Source organism: Cynocephalus volans, chromosome 3, assembly GCF_027409185.1.
Source record: "Cynocephalus volans isolate mCynVol1 chromosome 3, mCynVol1.pri, whole genome shotgun sequence".
Classification (NCBI taxonomy): Eukaryota; Metazoa; Chordata; class Mammalia; order Dermoptera; family Cynocephalidae; genus Cynocephalus; species Cynocephalus volans.
The window spans coordinates 14,230,656-14,245,018 of NC_084462.1; the positions used below are offsets into that span (position 1 = coordinate 14,230,656).

Sequence of the window (14,363 nt, forward strand, 5' to 3'; positions counted from 1 at the left end):
AATGTTGATAATAGGTAGGTCTTGGTGAGATGTGCACAAATGTTCTTTGTACTATTTTTATTATTTCTGTGCTTTTTGTATGAGTTTGAAATTATTTCCAAATAAAGTTTTTAAAGTAATATAAACAAAAAAAGGCACAGGCATCTAGCTGTGCACTGAGACATGAGATGAGAAACTGAAGAGACGAGATGCCAGGCTTCATAATAAACAACTCATCCATGGCCCAAGAGCTAAGAGTGGGATGTGTCATAGGGGGAAATCTCCCTGTGGCAGCAGGAGAAGGTGAACTCATGGGTTAGGCCAGGAATGAGAGTTGAAAGGACACAATTAGACTGGGGGGGGGGGGGTAGTCAGGCTAAGAGGGGAACTGAGTTCAGTGACCATGGCAGAGACAGGCACCCAGATAGACAATTCCCAGCCCCTTGCAAGTGACTGGGGCCACAGGATCATTTCTCTCCAGTGATATGTGAGTCGCAGTGATGTATATCATCTCCCAAGTGAATGATGTGTCTTCCCCAAGAGTTCCAAAGGGTCCAGTGGAGAGTGGAGCTACAATAGGGATGGAGACAGGATCCCCAAATCACTGCATGGAGCAGAGTGCCCCTCCCACCCACACACAAAAAAGCAGCTGTAACAACCACCACAAGACAATGGACTATCATGTGAGTGAAGAAATAAATCTTTATTATGTTAAGCTTCTGTGATTTGGGGGCCATTATGACAGATTGCCTGCTCAAACACAGTGACAGAAAGAGGCACCAGCTTCTGTATCTACAGGGAGCAATTAAATTTAAGCTCAGGCAATGGAAACAATGCTATAATCTGAGATTAAATGCAAAAAGCAAAAGATCACCCTATGTAGCCCAAGGAGTTTAGTTCTCTTTGCTCTGGCAGACAAACTGATCTCCTTGTCAGCCTTTATTAGTGTTTTCAACCTATTTTGATCACAACCCCCCAGTAAGAAATACATTTTACATTGCAAGCAGTTCTCATATTTAGATATATGACTAAAAAGTTTCACAAAACAATATTTGCCTTTACTACATGATGCATTTGACCTATTTTATTCTACTTCATTGCTTTGTAATACCCACTAATTTGATTTCACAATTCACTAATGGGCTGGGACCCACAGTCTGAAAAGCCTGCATTATTAGGCTCCAGGTGATTTTGCCATCTTTATGTAAGCCACTCCATACAAGTAAAGACATGTGAGTTACACAAGGAAACAGTTTCCGCTTTTTGGGATTCAGAAGTGAACTTGACATCACACATTTACAAAAAGACCAAAACAGCTAGCAAGATTTCTGCTTGAACAACCCTGGGGAGCTCAAACAGGAGGAATTGAAGCAAGGATGACTTCAAGAAAGATCACACACCTTAAGGCAACTCTACACTTTGCACAATGTCAAACAATCTAGCATGTGGGTGGTGCTAAGATGGCTGCAGAAGCAAGCGGAGTCTTTTACATCCAGCGGCTTACACTCAGGGTGTGTACACAAGGAGGTGAGGGCTTCCTGTGGGCCTGTCCGGGCTCTAAGTGCTTTAGCCACATTAGCTCATTTAGAACCTAAGCAGACCTGTGTCCACACAGAAACCAACAGGAAGCCACCACGCAAGGGTTTTTAGGGAGTCTGACATATTGCTTGGGACTCCCAGCCAGACAAGGCGGTCCCTCTCATGAAACACTTATAGCACAGTGGTTCATCCCTGTGCCTCAGGCTGCACAGGAAACACATCACTTTCCACACACTCTGGGAGCCCACCCATCCTCCCACTAATGTGGGTGTCACGTGTGGCAGGGTGGGGGCCCAAGGCCCCCCCCAAAACATAGCCTTTCTCCTTCTCATGGGTCTTCTGGTGCTCAGCCAGAGCCAGGCTGAAGTTGAAGGTTTTCCAGCAGCCCTGGCACGCATAGCGCTTCCTGCCGCTGTGGCCTCTGTGATGTTCCATGAGGTGTGAGAGCCATGCAAAGGCCTCCCCACACTCACTGCAGGTGTAGGGCTTCCCTCGGGATGCTCCTGGCACAGCAGCCACAGGGCAGCCGGCAGCAGAGGTACCCGGGTCCTGCCCAGCCAGGAACCCTGCACCATGGCCCGCTGCACCAGGCTCCTTCCTCACGTAGCGGGGCTGGCAGCTGCTCCGGCTAGAGACACACTCAAGGCCCTGTCCACCTCCATCCTCTGGGTAGGGCCTCTTGGTTCCAAGGCCTTGCAGCGGGGTGGTCTGGGCTGGCTTCCGGATGACTGACTGTCTCTGAGCCATGGTGACAGGGCTCAACTCCCTGTCTTGAGGATCCAGAACCTCCCAAGGCTGCTCTTCCTCCTCCTGGGTGGTGCCCGACGAGGGGTTGATAGGAGTGCCCCCTGTGAGACTCTCCATCAGCGTCTCACGCATGGACGCTTCCTCACCCATGCTCCCTGTGCTTTCCTGCCACCTCCCGCCACCTGAAACAAGGCCAGAATGTGAGCAGTCCCAACTCCCAGGGTTCAGAGACGTAAACTGCCAAACGGGTGGGAGGGCCTATAAAAAAAAGTATGTGAGGCCCCCGAAGCCCAGCAAAGGAAAAAGCACTTGGCATGCACAGCCTCAGTCAGCCTTCTGACAACCTCAGGACAGTGGACTTGATGAGCAAGACCACACAGCTGCCCAAGGCAGTGTCATGCCTTGCTGGTCTCACAAGCTTGCCTCCTGTCCCCCAGTCTGCCTTCCCTTCTTCACAGCCCCTGAACGTCAGCTGAACTCGTGGCTGCCTGGAGAAAGCCTGTTACTCCCAGCCTGCCCCTCAGCTGAAGTGGCCACGGGCCTACATTCTCACCAGTGGGCATCAGCAGAAGCATAAGACTGGGGAGAGGCCTCCTCCCTGCTGCTGTGGGAGTGAGACCTGGAACAGCCATCATGGACTGAGGTGACTCTGGTAATAGAGGCCACACAGACAGGGTTGAGAGAGGAAGGGAGCCCAGGCTGCCACCAGGAAGGACCAAGAGCTCTTGGGTGGCCCCGAGTAAACTACATCCCTCAGGAATCCTACCCTTGGGTGGTCTCCCCTCCCACACACACACTGGCTTGGCCACGTGACCTGCATTAGCTTGCATGATGCAAGCAGAGGCTTGGTAATGCTCACCCTCCTAGAACACTTTCTCTCAGAACACTGATGCCATACCGTGAGGAAGCCCAACCAACTTGAGGAAGTAACACGAAGGAGAACCCAGGTCAACAGCCCCAGCTAAGCCCCCTGTCAGGAGCACCCACTGCAAGCCATGGGAGGGAGGTCATCTGGGACCAGCCAGCCTTGGTCAAGCCTCTAAGTGACTGCACTATGTGCACATCCCTAGCAGCCACCAAATGGAGCAGAATGGCCACCCAGCTGAACCCAATCAACCCACATGATCATAGTCATTGACAACACTGTAATTTTAGGTGACCGAGTTTTGGGATGGTTTGTTACAAAGCCAGAGATTATTAAAATAACTGGATTCCTGCCTCCTGCTCTGACATGGTGGGTGGGAAAATGAGTAAAGTCAATGAAGTCTTGGCTGAAGCCAGTGGAGCTGTGAGGAGGCCCTGTCAGCTTCTGAGAGAAAGGCACCCTGCCCACCCCAGCCCCTGATCACCTCTCTCTAACCCGACCTCACCTGAGAGGCTGCCTCCTGGCGAGTCTCTTTCCACCAACCGAAGTTCCTCTGTGTCCAGCCTGGAGGCAAAATCAGGCTGGGAAAGCTGATACCCTGAGTGAGGTTAAAAAACCAAAAAATCTAAAAGAGGCGTTGAAACAGAAAGCAGCTGACAGGCCTCATGTCCTGTGGGCTGGCCAGGGCCAGGGCTGTAGCCTATCTTTTTCTCTGCACCAGCATCCCCACCAAAGCAGCCTCCCTGTCAGAGCCCATGGAAAGCTGAGCCCCTGAAAGAAGAGGGTCTATCTGGGCGAGGCTGAACAGGCCGGTGGGGCAGAGAACAGGCAAAGTTAAAGATGCAGGAACATAAAATTAAAACTACAAAGGGCTCAGGAGTCTGTGTTTGGGCCTTCCTACAAAGGAGCATTTCTGGGGCAAGAACATCTACAAAAGAAGTAAGACTGCTCTCCAGGCCATGGGGCCAAGAGGCCCCATCCCTGCACCAAGGAGGGGAATGTTGGTGCCTTGGGGCCACAAGGCTTTTCCAAATTCGGAGGCTTCAGGTCCTACAGGCAGGAGCTGTAAACTCAAAGCCCCAGGGCAGGACTCAAATGTGTAGACCAGGAAGGGTGGGGACCTCAGCAAACGAGTTCAAATTCAAAACACACTCAAGTTCAAATTCATTTACCACTGTGTCCCAACCAAAGCCTGGAGGGGAAGGGTCAGAATCCCCCATGACAACAGTTTTAGAAAAGGATGGAGGGTGGAGTGCGAGCCCCTGGAAGGCGGGTCTCACCCAACAGGAGCAGCTTCCTGTAGCTCTTCAAGTTCTCCTCGGCAGGGTCCAGGTGGCCCCACTCCCCCATGGGTCGAGGCTCCTCTGGAAACGACCTTAGCTTCTGAAATGGCAGTGTAGCCCCAGCTGAGGCCTCCTGCCCATGCAGGAGGATGAACCCACAGCCCTGTAACCACAGTAGGCACACTGGGCGCCAGTACCAGCCCAGGGGCTCCAACCCACCACACCTTGCATGGATGAAACCCTCTCATGGGTTCCATCCTTGGGTTACCACCAGGGCAGGTATCTCAGCCTCAGCACTATGGACATCTGGGGCCGATTATCCCACTCCACGGCAGAGTATTCACAATGGGGGAGGGAGAGATGCCCATAAGCCACAGGGGGACAGACCCTCCTCCTCGGGGACAGGCCCTGTGAGCTACTGGACAAAGTCAGCCCCCAAGGGCCAACAGTGGTCCCCTCACCCCCCAGAATACCCAAGTAGCCTTTACTCACCTTCGGCTCAACTTTGGCAGGGCTGGCCTCTTCAGTCCTTTCTTCCCCAACGTTCCCCTGTTCTGGAAGCACAGGGTTTGGAGCAGGCCAGGCTGGGAAGAAGGAAAGGCAGAGCTGAGAAGACAAGTTCTCCGAGGCTGGGCACACTCAAAACAGTCATGGAGATGCCCCTGCTCTCCACACAGGCCCCAGGAAAAGCGGAGAGGCCCCAGTGTGCTCATATCATGGCAGGTCGCAAGGCTCAATTCACATGACATCTATTTTCAAGTTACAGAGCAGAGCAGCCAAGAAGAGAACAAAAAGGCGCTCAAGCTCAGTGGTGGTCCCAGAAATGCCAATTCAAGCCACAAAGAAGATATTACTTTTTTTACCCACTAGATTTGTGGAAATCTTAAAAAGCAACAACACACAGTGCTGGCACTGATGTGGGCAAATGGATGCCCTCCTATGTTGGCACTTATATGCCACAAAACTTTAGGGAAACCATGTGGAAGTTTCTACTGTACATGAAATGTAAAACTCATGTGCCCATTTTCCAGAGGTCCTGAGGAACCCACTTACACACACTAGAGGCCCTGACAGGCACAGGTGTAAGGACATATTACTGTAGCCTTGTTCAAAGGGGGCAGAAACCGGATGGCAATAAATTCCAACTCGAGGACAAGCCAGGGCTGAGCATGTGGAACTCCAAGCCACTAAGACCGTGGCCTGGAGGGTCTGCCCCTTCTGAGCAGCAGGTGCTCAGGCCAAGCACATCATGTTCCTGGGGAAACAACCACAGACCCTCTGCACGTGGTGTGTGATGTGCACAAAGACATGAAGAGACATGCAATGGGACACTCAATTTTATTTTTAGAGGGTACGAGGGGTGAGGAGATTATTTTTTCTTTATATATCAATGCTTTTCCACTATTTGTGATAAGCATGTATGATTTGTTGCACCATCTCTGAAAAGGAATTTAATAAAAAATAATACTTCTAAAATTCACGAGAACCTACAGGAGTTAAGTCCCAATTACAGACTGGACTTCAAGGCCTCCACTACACAGTCTCCCTTTGGCTCGCCTGCTACCTCCAAAGCGTCATCCTCCTGCCCTCTCCCAATCACAGACCCCTGCCCACCACCCCACCTAAGGCCCAGCCTGAGAGGCTGGTGGGCTGGCTGGTCACTCACGAGTCTCGGGGGGTGCGAGGGCCTCCCCAGGTCCAGGGTCTCTGCTGGGACTCGCTGGCCCACCTTGTAACAGTGGAGGCTCTGCGTGTCTCTCCCACACTCCCTCGCTGAAAGCTGAAGATGACCCAGCAGGGGAACTCAACAGCATCCCTGTGTACAACCGAGGGAATAGTGACCTCAAGAGTTTGGGGCATGTGCTAACAATCACACAGTAAACCACAGGGGTATGAGCACGGACCCAAGTTCTGACCCTGAGCCTGTGGACTCCTGGGCCCCATCACTACCCATCCCTCAACATACCCAGAATATTTCACCAGTCTTTAAGAGACTGGTCCCTGCCCTTGACTGCCCTACCTCATTCCTCCTGCTTCCTTACATCTGGAAGATAGATGTGAGAGCAGGAGCCCAAGCAGCTGTCCTGGCCCATAAGACAACCCTGTGCCCAAGCAACTTGGGGCTGCTCATCTTTGTGCCTGTCACACATGGGAGAACTAAGTGCTCTCAGGTAAACCAAGGCTGAGGTTGGGCTCTATGCTAAGGATTCCAGTCCTTCCAGGACCACCCTCTCCCCTGTTTCCTCTAAGGCATGCTTTCTTCTAGGACAGCAGCCTCACCTGGCTCCTCCAGGACCTCAGCAAGGCCCTCCACCAGGGAGGCCGCCTTCTTGCAGCTCTCGGGATACTGTGCCACCACCCACGGCCGGACCTTGTCAGGCAAGATGCCCAGGAACTGCTCCAGCACCAGCAGCTCCAGCATCTGTTCCTTGGAACGTGCCTCAGGCCTCAGCCACTGGCGACACAGCTCATGGAGCCGGGCCAGGGTCTGGTGGGGTCCAGCAGTCTCCTGGTAGACAAATTCCCGGAAGCGCAAGCGGGAGAACTCAAGGTCAGCGGGGGATCTCCTAGGCGTGGTCTCAGGTTCCTCCTGCTGGACTCTGGTGGCTGGAATAGGCAGTTCTTGAGGGACCAGGGAGCTCCTGGGGGAGGCAAACGCCTTCTCCAAAGGCAGCATCTTTCCAAACCTACACCCAAAAATGTGACTGTGTCAAGCCAGGGATAAAGTGGCTCCGAGGGAGAGACGCCAAGGATGACAGGATGCCCAGAGGAGCTCGGCTAGTGTCAGGACCCAAGGATCTGCAAAGGACATGGAAACAGAGATGCCCATAGGGTGAGATGTAGACCATGGGGACACCAGGAGACCAAAGCCAGGGTCTCTGAACTCAACTGTGCACCCACCACATCCAGAGCTCATGCAGAATTATTTCCAAATAATTGCTTATTAAATATCAATAGAACGCCAATTTTGTAGTTGTATAGATAAAAATTAACATAAAAGTGGAAGGGGCTACTCATTTTATCAGACTGGTATTACCAGAATTAAAAAAGATCAGCCATTGATAGGATGAAAAAGCAAAATTACAGGACAATCTCAGTTATAAATCCAGATGTGAAAACCTTAAAATCAGCAAACTCATTACAACCATGCATGATTATGTACATGATGTAGGTAATACCACACCAGATTTGGGTTTATCCCAGAAATGCAAGGTCTGTTAATCATTTAAAAACATATTACAGAGACTTTAATTCCTAATAATATGGAGGGGGGCTAGGTGTCAGGATTGCTCCTCTCATGAAAACAACTAAAAATCTGAAATAAAAAATATATGTATATTTGCAAAAAAATGTAGGAAGTACGTAGCCCACTCTGGAGATTGGTGGAAATGGCATAGACCTGCAGACCTGGACTGACCCATCTACAGAACCAGGTAGGAGGCATAAGAAGTCAGCCAGGAGTGCAGGACAATAGAGGGTGAAGGAGACTGCAGCAAATCAGAGTTCAGGTCCTGGTCAACCCTCCCCCCACCCCAGTTAAATCCCCATGTACAGGAGGGAAGCTGCATCATTCAAGAGAAGCCAGAATTCAGGGAGCTTAGGTGAAATCTCTTGATTGGAACTGCTGGCAAACAATGAGCTAGGTACACAACAGAACCCAGCAAGGCACAGCTGACTGGGCCTCCAGCTGGTCTTGAGCCTACAATGTTCTCACTAGCTATGAACACACAGCTGTGACCAGCTCCTCCCAGGACCCCCCTGGGTTTGAAGATTTATCAGAGGGGCAGAGGGGGGCAACTTCCCAGACAACACCACAAGAAACAGACAGAAAGCCACACACAAACCCAATGCAAGCACAGAAACAAACCCCGTTTGAGGAATTCAAGAAAATCTGTATGTGACCACAGCTGCAGTGAGAACTTTTCTTCTGCAATCCCACTTCTACAGAGCAAAGTGCAAAATGATATGGGACCAGCATTCCTGACCTCTTCCTGGGTAAAGGCAGCACCTGCTCTGACATTTCTCCACCAGGACATGAGGCACAAGGAATTTGTGGCTGTTGGGTGGGAGTGTTTGATTCCGCTGATACGAAATGTCCAGAACAGGCAAATCCATAGAGACAGAAAAATCAGTGACTGCTGAGGACTGGGGGTGGGGGGTTACAGAGAATGACTGCTAATGGGCACAGGATTTCTTTTTGGGGTGATGAAAATGTTCTAAGATTATCTGTAGTAATGGTTGCACAACTAAAAATCAATAAATTGTCCACATTAAACAGGCAAACTTTATAGTATATAAATTGCATCTTAATTAAGCTGTTCAAAAAAAAAAGAAGAAAAAGGTTGTCAGAGGCTCAGCTGTCAATTTCTCCTCTCCCTCTGTTGCTACTACAGTAGGGTTTAGAAGTAACTGTGGAACTCTAAATGCTGTCAAAAGACATTCTATCAGGGCTCCATTTTCCTCAAGGAATAAAGATTTATGTCATGCCACTGCCAACACTGCCACCACCACCTCCATCACAACCACCACCACCACCACCTTTATCACTACTACCACCACCACCACCACTATCACCTCCAATCTCAAACATCACCACCTCCATCATCACCATTTCCCCCATTCACCCTTCCTCTTCTATTACCTTCTACAGGTCTTAGCTCTGCAGTGTCTCCTCGGGAGAAATTTCCCCCATACTCCCTGTATGTCACCACACACACACACCTTTTGAATATCTGTCTTTTACCTGCTTACTGACTGCCTCCCCCTCTGGAATGTGAGCCCTAGGACAGCAGGTTTCTCCAGGCAGGTCCTCGGGCCTGGGCAATGCCTGGCTCAGTATGTGTTGATTGCATAAGCTTTTTTTTTTTTTTAATTTTACTTCTTAAAATACATTGGACTTGATTTTTGTGCCCCTTTACCCATTCCTCTCCACCCCCTCACCTCCCCACTGCATAAGTTGTTTTTAACAGTGTAGTTCTCTGCTGAAAGGCATTCTGTCTGCGCCTATTTTTCTTTTTTTTTTTTTTTTGGTTATTATGGACCCTCACGTCCATCTATCTGGGGTCAAATTTGTGATTTTTTTTTTTTTAAATAAAAGATATTTATTTTGGCTTCAAATTTGTGATATTTGTATATGAAATACAAATAGAGAGGAAGGATACCTGGAACACAGGGCACCCCCTTCCTCACGCCCCTCCCCCCTGCCCCCCCAGCACCGAGGACCCTTAGACCACAACATCTGCCCACTGCATGTCTGAGCACTTTCTCATGATTTCTTCATCTCTGTGGCATTTTCCTTACAGATCTGTCTGGCTCCATCTTGCCAATGTCCTTGTCTGTGGTTCATCTTCTCACTTCATGCCGTCTTTTGGTCATACATAATGCTCTAATGCTTCTTGTCAGATTCAACCAGTTTAAAAATGGATTTCTGAGTTCAGAAGCCTGCTAAAAATGAGTTTTCTTCCCTACCTCAGAATTAGAAATGCATCCTTTCATTCATTCTCCCAAGGCAGAGGGTAGCAAACAGAAAAAGACAGATAGAAAATATTCTAGGCTCTTGAGGTGAGATGGTCTCGGTCAGATGGTCTTTGTAGTGACAAAGCAGTGGGGGCCCTGTGTACAGCAATGAGCCTGGCATGTTCCCATACAACTTCATTTACCAAAAAAAGGCCGCCACTGGCCCACAGGCTGGTTTGCCAACGCCTGTTCCAGACTTTACGTAGACTCATCTGGAGCCTCTCCTGATGTGAGGAGCAACTCTAGCTCCAGCCCGCTGGCCCAGCTGCATTTATCTTGCTAGGCACAGGATTCATGGAGCTTTATGAGGCATTTGGACAGACTCAAGCGTGTGACCTTGGTTTTCTGAGGATATCATGTACATGTTCATCCTACACAGAACCCATCTCCACAAAGGCAACTGTGAACTCACTAACATGGACACACACAGGGCTCACCCTACCAGGCCCTGCCTCATGTCTTCCCTCATCAGAGCCTCATGTGACCCCCAAGCAGTAGGGACCAGGAGCAGCCACAGGTGCAGGTGCACCTGCAGAGCAATATAGCCACCCACCCTCCCCACTCTAGGCTGCTCTTAAGCCCTCCCTTCTCACAGCCTCTCACTGGCCCTCCCTATCCCCCTCCCCCTCACTGTGGCCATCACATCTAAATGTCAGGGCCACCTCTGCTTCCTTCATGGCCCTCAGAGAGCCCTCAAAGCCCCTCTCCTCCTCCTCCAACCTCCCAGCTCTGAGCATGGTAGAGGTGTAGGGATCTGGGTAGAATGAGAATGGGCTCTTGGCCATTGGCCAGGGTGCATGGGACACCATCCAGCAGGGTCAATGGCCAGCACAGTGGAAGACACGTGTCAGACCCCAGGACAGGCATGGGACGTCTGCCTCTCTATGCCCCTTGCCCTTGGCATTGTAAGGTGAGCCTCTTGGGAAAGCTGCCTCAGCTTCCCCTCCCTCCATTCAATTGCAGAGAATAGCAGAGGCTTCCATGGGGGTGGGGTCTCCTGAGAAAAATGCCTTCCTTACAATCAAAGCGTCTTTCTTCCTTGTTGCTCTCGATGTCTGAGATTTACTGTCTCCCTTCCTAAGGCAACCTTGGTGGTAAGAACCAGGAGGAGGAGGAAGCCATCCAAGAGTCTCCAGAAACCTCCAGTCCTGAGTGTGCCTTGCTTGCCTCCCTCGGTCCCATCCCTTGTCACACTGCTCCAAGGACTTTTCCATTAGGCAGAGGAACCAGGCAGGCCCACCTCCACCTCAGTGTTGTCCAGGATTTGTTTTGGATGGCATTTTCCTGGCACCCAGCCTCCCCACCCTGGCCTCAGCAGATAGAGCAGTGTGAAGGCATCCTGAGTTGTTCCTGTGAACTTCGCCCTTTTGGGGCCTGGGATGCAGGAGTTTAGGCAAAGAAGCCACAGTGGGTGGCTGGCTGGCTGGCTGTTGGCTGTGTTGAGGGGTCCCAAGTCTTGTGGGCCTCTGGAGCACTGGAGAAGATCCCCTTCATCCTGTGCTAAGCAGAGACTACTCTGGCCCCCCACTATCCCAGCCCTGACCTCAGGTGATCCCTCGTATCTGCTCCAGCCCCTCCTGCCTGCTCCAGGACACCTAACCTCCTAAGGGACTTTTACTACCAGCTCTCCATCTGCCCCCCACCTCCACCTGCCCGGCCATGCCAATGACCCCAAACTCCTCAGGGCCTTGTAAACAAAATGCCACCTGACAACTTTTTCCAAACATCACAGTCACAGGCCCGAGGATCCAACCATGGACAAACACTGGGTCTGGGGTGGGAGGTTGATGGGTCACAGGATATTCACATGGTCTCCCATGGCCTCATCTACAGATTATTCATTATAAAAGGGTAAAAGGTGCATTTAAAAGAATGAAAAAATGTGGAACAGAAGTCATCGTTAACATCTCAGTGGCTTTCCATGGTCCCTTCCAAGAACACACTCCCAATCCACTCACAGGACAATGCTTCAAGGTCAGAAATAACAAGGAATTCACAGACCCAAAGATCATGCACAGAAACAGGAACTTAATGCAACATGTAGTCCTGTTCTGGCTCCAGAGCAGGAAAAGAAAACTTGTACAGGACATCCTTGTAATGGTGGGGGGGGGGTGTGCACAGTGGGGGTGAAGATAGACAAGGGACCAGATCGTGGTGTGGAACGGAGGATGGTGTAACTGTCCAACTTAGCCTCTAAGGAGCCAGCTAAGATATGGGTATATATATCAGAAAGTGGGGTCGTGGGGGAGAGAGGGAAGAGGGAGACAAGGAGAGAAGGGGGGAGGAGGGAGAAGAAAAGGCAGAGGAGAGAGATGAGAAGAAAGAAAGAAGAGAGGAGACAGTGGGGGGAGGGAAAGAGAAAGAAGGGAGGATTAGGTGAAGAAAAGAGGGGGAGAAGGGGGAGAGAAGGGAGAGGAGTGGGGGGTGGGAGATAGACACCTCCCCCCACACACTCACGGGGGAGTGGAGAGGACCGTTAAAATTTGACACAATACAAAATACTAACAGGTAATCTGGGCAAAGTGTGTGCAGGAGTTCTAAGAACTTTTTTTATAAATTTGAAAACTTAAAAAAAATGTTAAAATAGGGCTGGGCGATTGGCTCAGTTGGTTAGAAAGCGGTACTGATAATACCAAGGTCCAGGGTTTGATCCTGTACCCGGCCGGCAGCCAAAAAAAGTTTTAAAATGTTAATAAACGACGTTAAAAGAAAAAACCCCACAAACCTCAGTGGTCCCTACTCCTCCTCACCTGCCCCATCCACCAGCACCATCAGAAGCATCAGGGAAGGGCAGCATCAGATGATCTTCTCCATCCTCCCCATCCCGCCCCCTCCCCTGTCAAGAAAGAGGCCAGGACCCCTCCACTCTTGCCTCTCTCCCATGAAAGGGGTCCCTGGGGCAGGGGCAGGTACCTCTTTCAAACCGAACCCACATCCAGGCAACTGGGGAGAGGCGGGGCATCCCGGAGGAGGGGCAGAGAATCACTACAGGGCTGCCACCAGGCGGCTCAGCTCCGCCCCTTGCTACCCAGCCCCCACCACTTCCCTGCACCCAGGCCTTCTCCAACAGGGGCAACCTCAGCCCTCCCTCTCGCGGACGGCCAAAAAGGGGACCTCCTCGACCCCGACCTTCCTCCCCTCTTTCCCTCCTTACTCAGGAGTTATCTCAGCCCTTGCCCTCCACATCCCAACCCCCACATTAGCCTCTTCCCTATCAGGACCTACACTCAGAAACCCGCACTCGTTCTCTCCTAATTCCCGCCCCTCCAGCCGGCAGTAGGGGTCCCCTCTACCTTACCCCAACCCGGACACCCCAAAGGAGCTCTGGCCCCTCACCCACCCAGGGTCTCTCAGCTTTGCCCCTTCCCCCACCACACACCCACCCGAAGGGCTCCTAGACCCTCCCCCTTCCAGACCCCAACCCAAGGGGATCGAAACCCTGGGGCACGTTGGCCCATCCCCCACTACACTCCCACCTAAGTGGCCCCCGGCCCATCCCACACCACACTCCAACCCGAGGGGATCCCAGACCCTCCCTTCCCCGAGACCAAAACCCTGGGACTACACGGCCCATCGCCCACCCCCCACTGCACTCCCACCAGAGGCGCCCTCATCCCACGCCCAGTGTCCCTCCCTGCCCCCTTCTCCTCGCCCCTTTCACAACGTATCCCTCCGGGCCCGACCCACCTGCTGCGCAGTTACCCCAGGCCGTCCCGGTAGCCCGGAGCCCAAAGCTGCGCGATGGCGGCCGCCCGGACTGCGCGTGCGCGATGGGGCCGCGCCACGAACTACTCTTCCCAGAATGCTGCGGTCCTGTCCCGGTGGGGTGGGGCGGGGCGAGGCTGCTATGACAGGGCGGACAGCCAATCAAAGGCAGGGTAGCCTCCGGACGCCTCACCCACTCTTGCTCTTGCGTCATTTTCGACGCCATAGCAACGCGGCAAACAAACGGATTAAAAATACGCCCTTGACAACCAGAGAGACCACGTACCCGGAGAGACAAAGACGGGGAGAGGGACAGAGACGGGAGTAGACAGAGACATAGAGGCAAAAAGACGCAGTCTGGGAGTGACAGAAACGTGAAAACCCAGAGACGTACACGCGCAGAGAAAGAGACAGACAACACAGACACAGACAACACTCTGGCGAGATACACAGAGACAGAAAAGGAAAGGAAAAGAGACAGGAGGAACCAACAGACACAGAGAAAAGGGAGAAAGACCTAAAGAAGGTGAAATCCAGAGACTCAGAAATAGAGACAGAAATGGGTGGACACAGTACTGGGGAGACAGACCCAAAGACGGAGAGAAACTCTGAAATAAGGAAACCCAGAGATGACAGACAGTGAGAATCAGAAATAGGGAGACAGAGATGAAGAGACCCAAAGACAGATGTCGAGGCACTGAGACTCAGAGACACTGACTCGCTTAAAA

The 14,363-nt window shown here is 51.5% G+C and overlaps 1 protein-coding gene across 4 annotated transcripts in view; it reads right to left on the reverse strand.

The window, feature by feature from the left end:
* Positions 1 to 663: 663 nt before the first annotated feature.
* Positions 664 to 14,363, reverse strand: part of ZSCAN18 (zinc finger and SCAN domain containing 18) — a 36,078-nt gene continuing 22,378 nt past the window's right edge. Inside the window, exons 1-7 of one of the 4 annotated variants that reach the window (XM_063092047.1) lie at positions 13,618 to 13,707; positions 6,694 to 7,212; positions 6,080 to 6,229; positions 4,906 to 4,997; positions 4,411 to 4,513; positions 3,636 to 3,728; positions 664 to 2,447 (exon numbers count right to left, since the gene is read on the reverse strand). In XM_063092047.1, coding sequence (XP_062948117.1) covers positions 1,705 to 2,447; positions 3,636 to 3,728; positions 4,411 to 4,513; positions 4,906 to 4,997; positions 6,080 to 6,229; positions 6,694 to 7,090 — 1,578 coding nt within the window. In that variant the 5' untranslated portion in view covers positions 7,091 to 7,212; positions 13,618 to 13,707 and the 3' untranslated portion in view covers positions 664 to 1,704. Of the gene's footprint in view, positions 2,448 to 3,635; positions 3,729 to 4,410; positions 4,514 to 4,905; positions 4,998 to 6,079; positions 6,230 to 6,693; positions 7,213 to 13,617; positions 13,708 to 14,363 lie in introns of those variants that run through there. The other 3 variants (XM_063092048.1, XM_063092049.1, XM_063092046.1) reach the window with 3 other exon arrangements.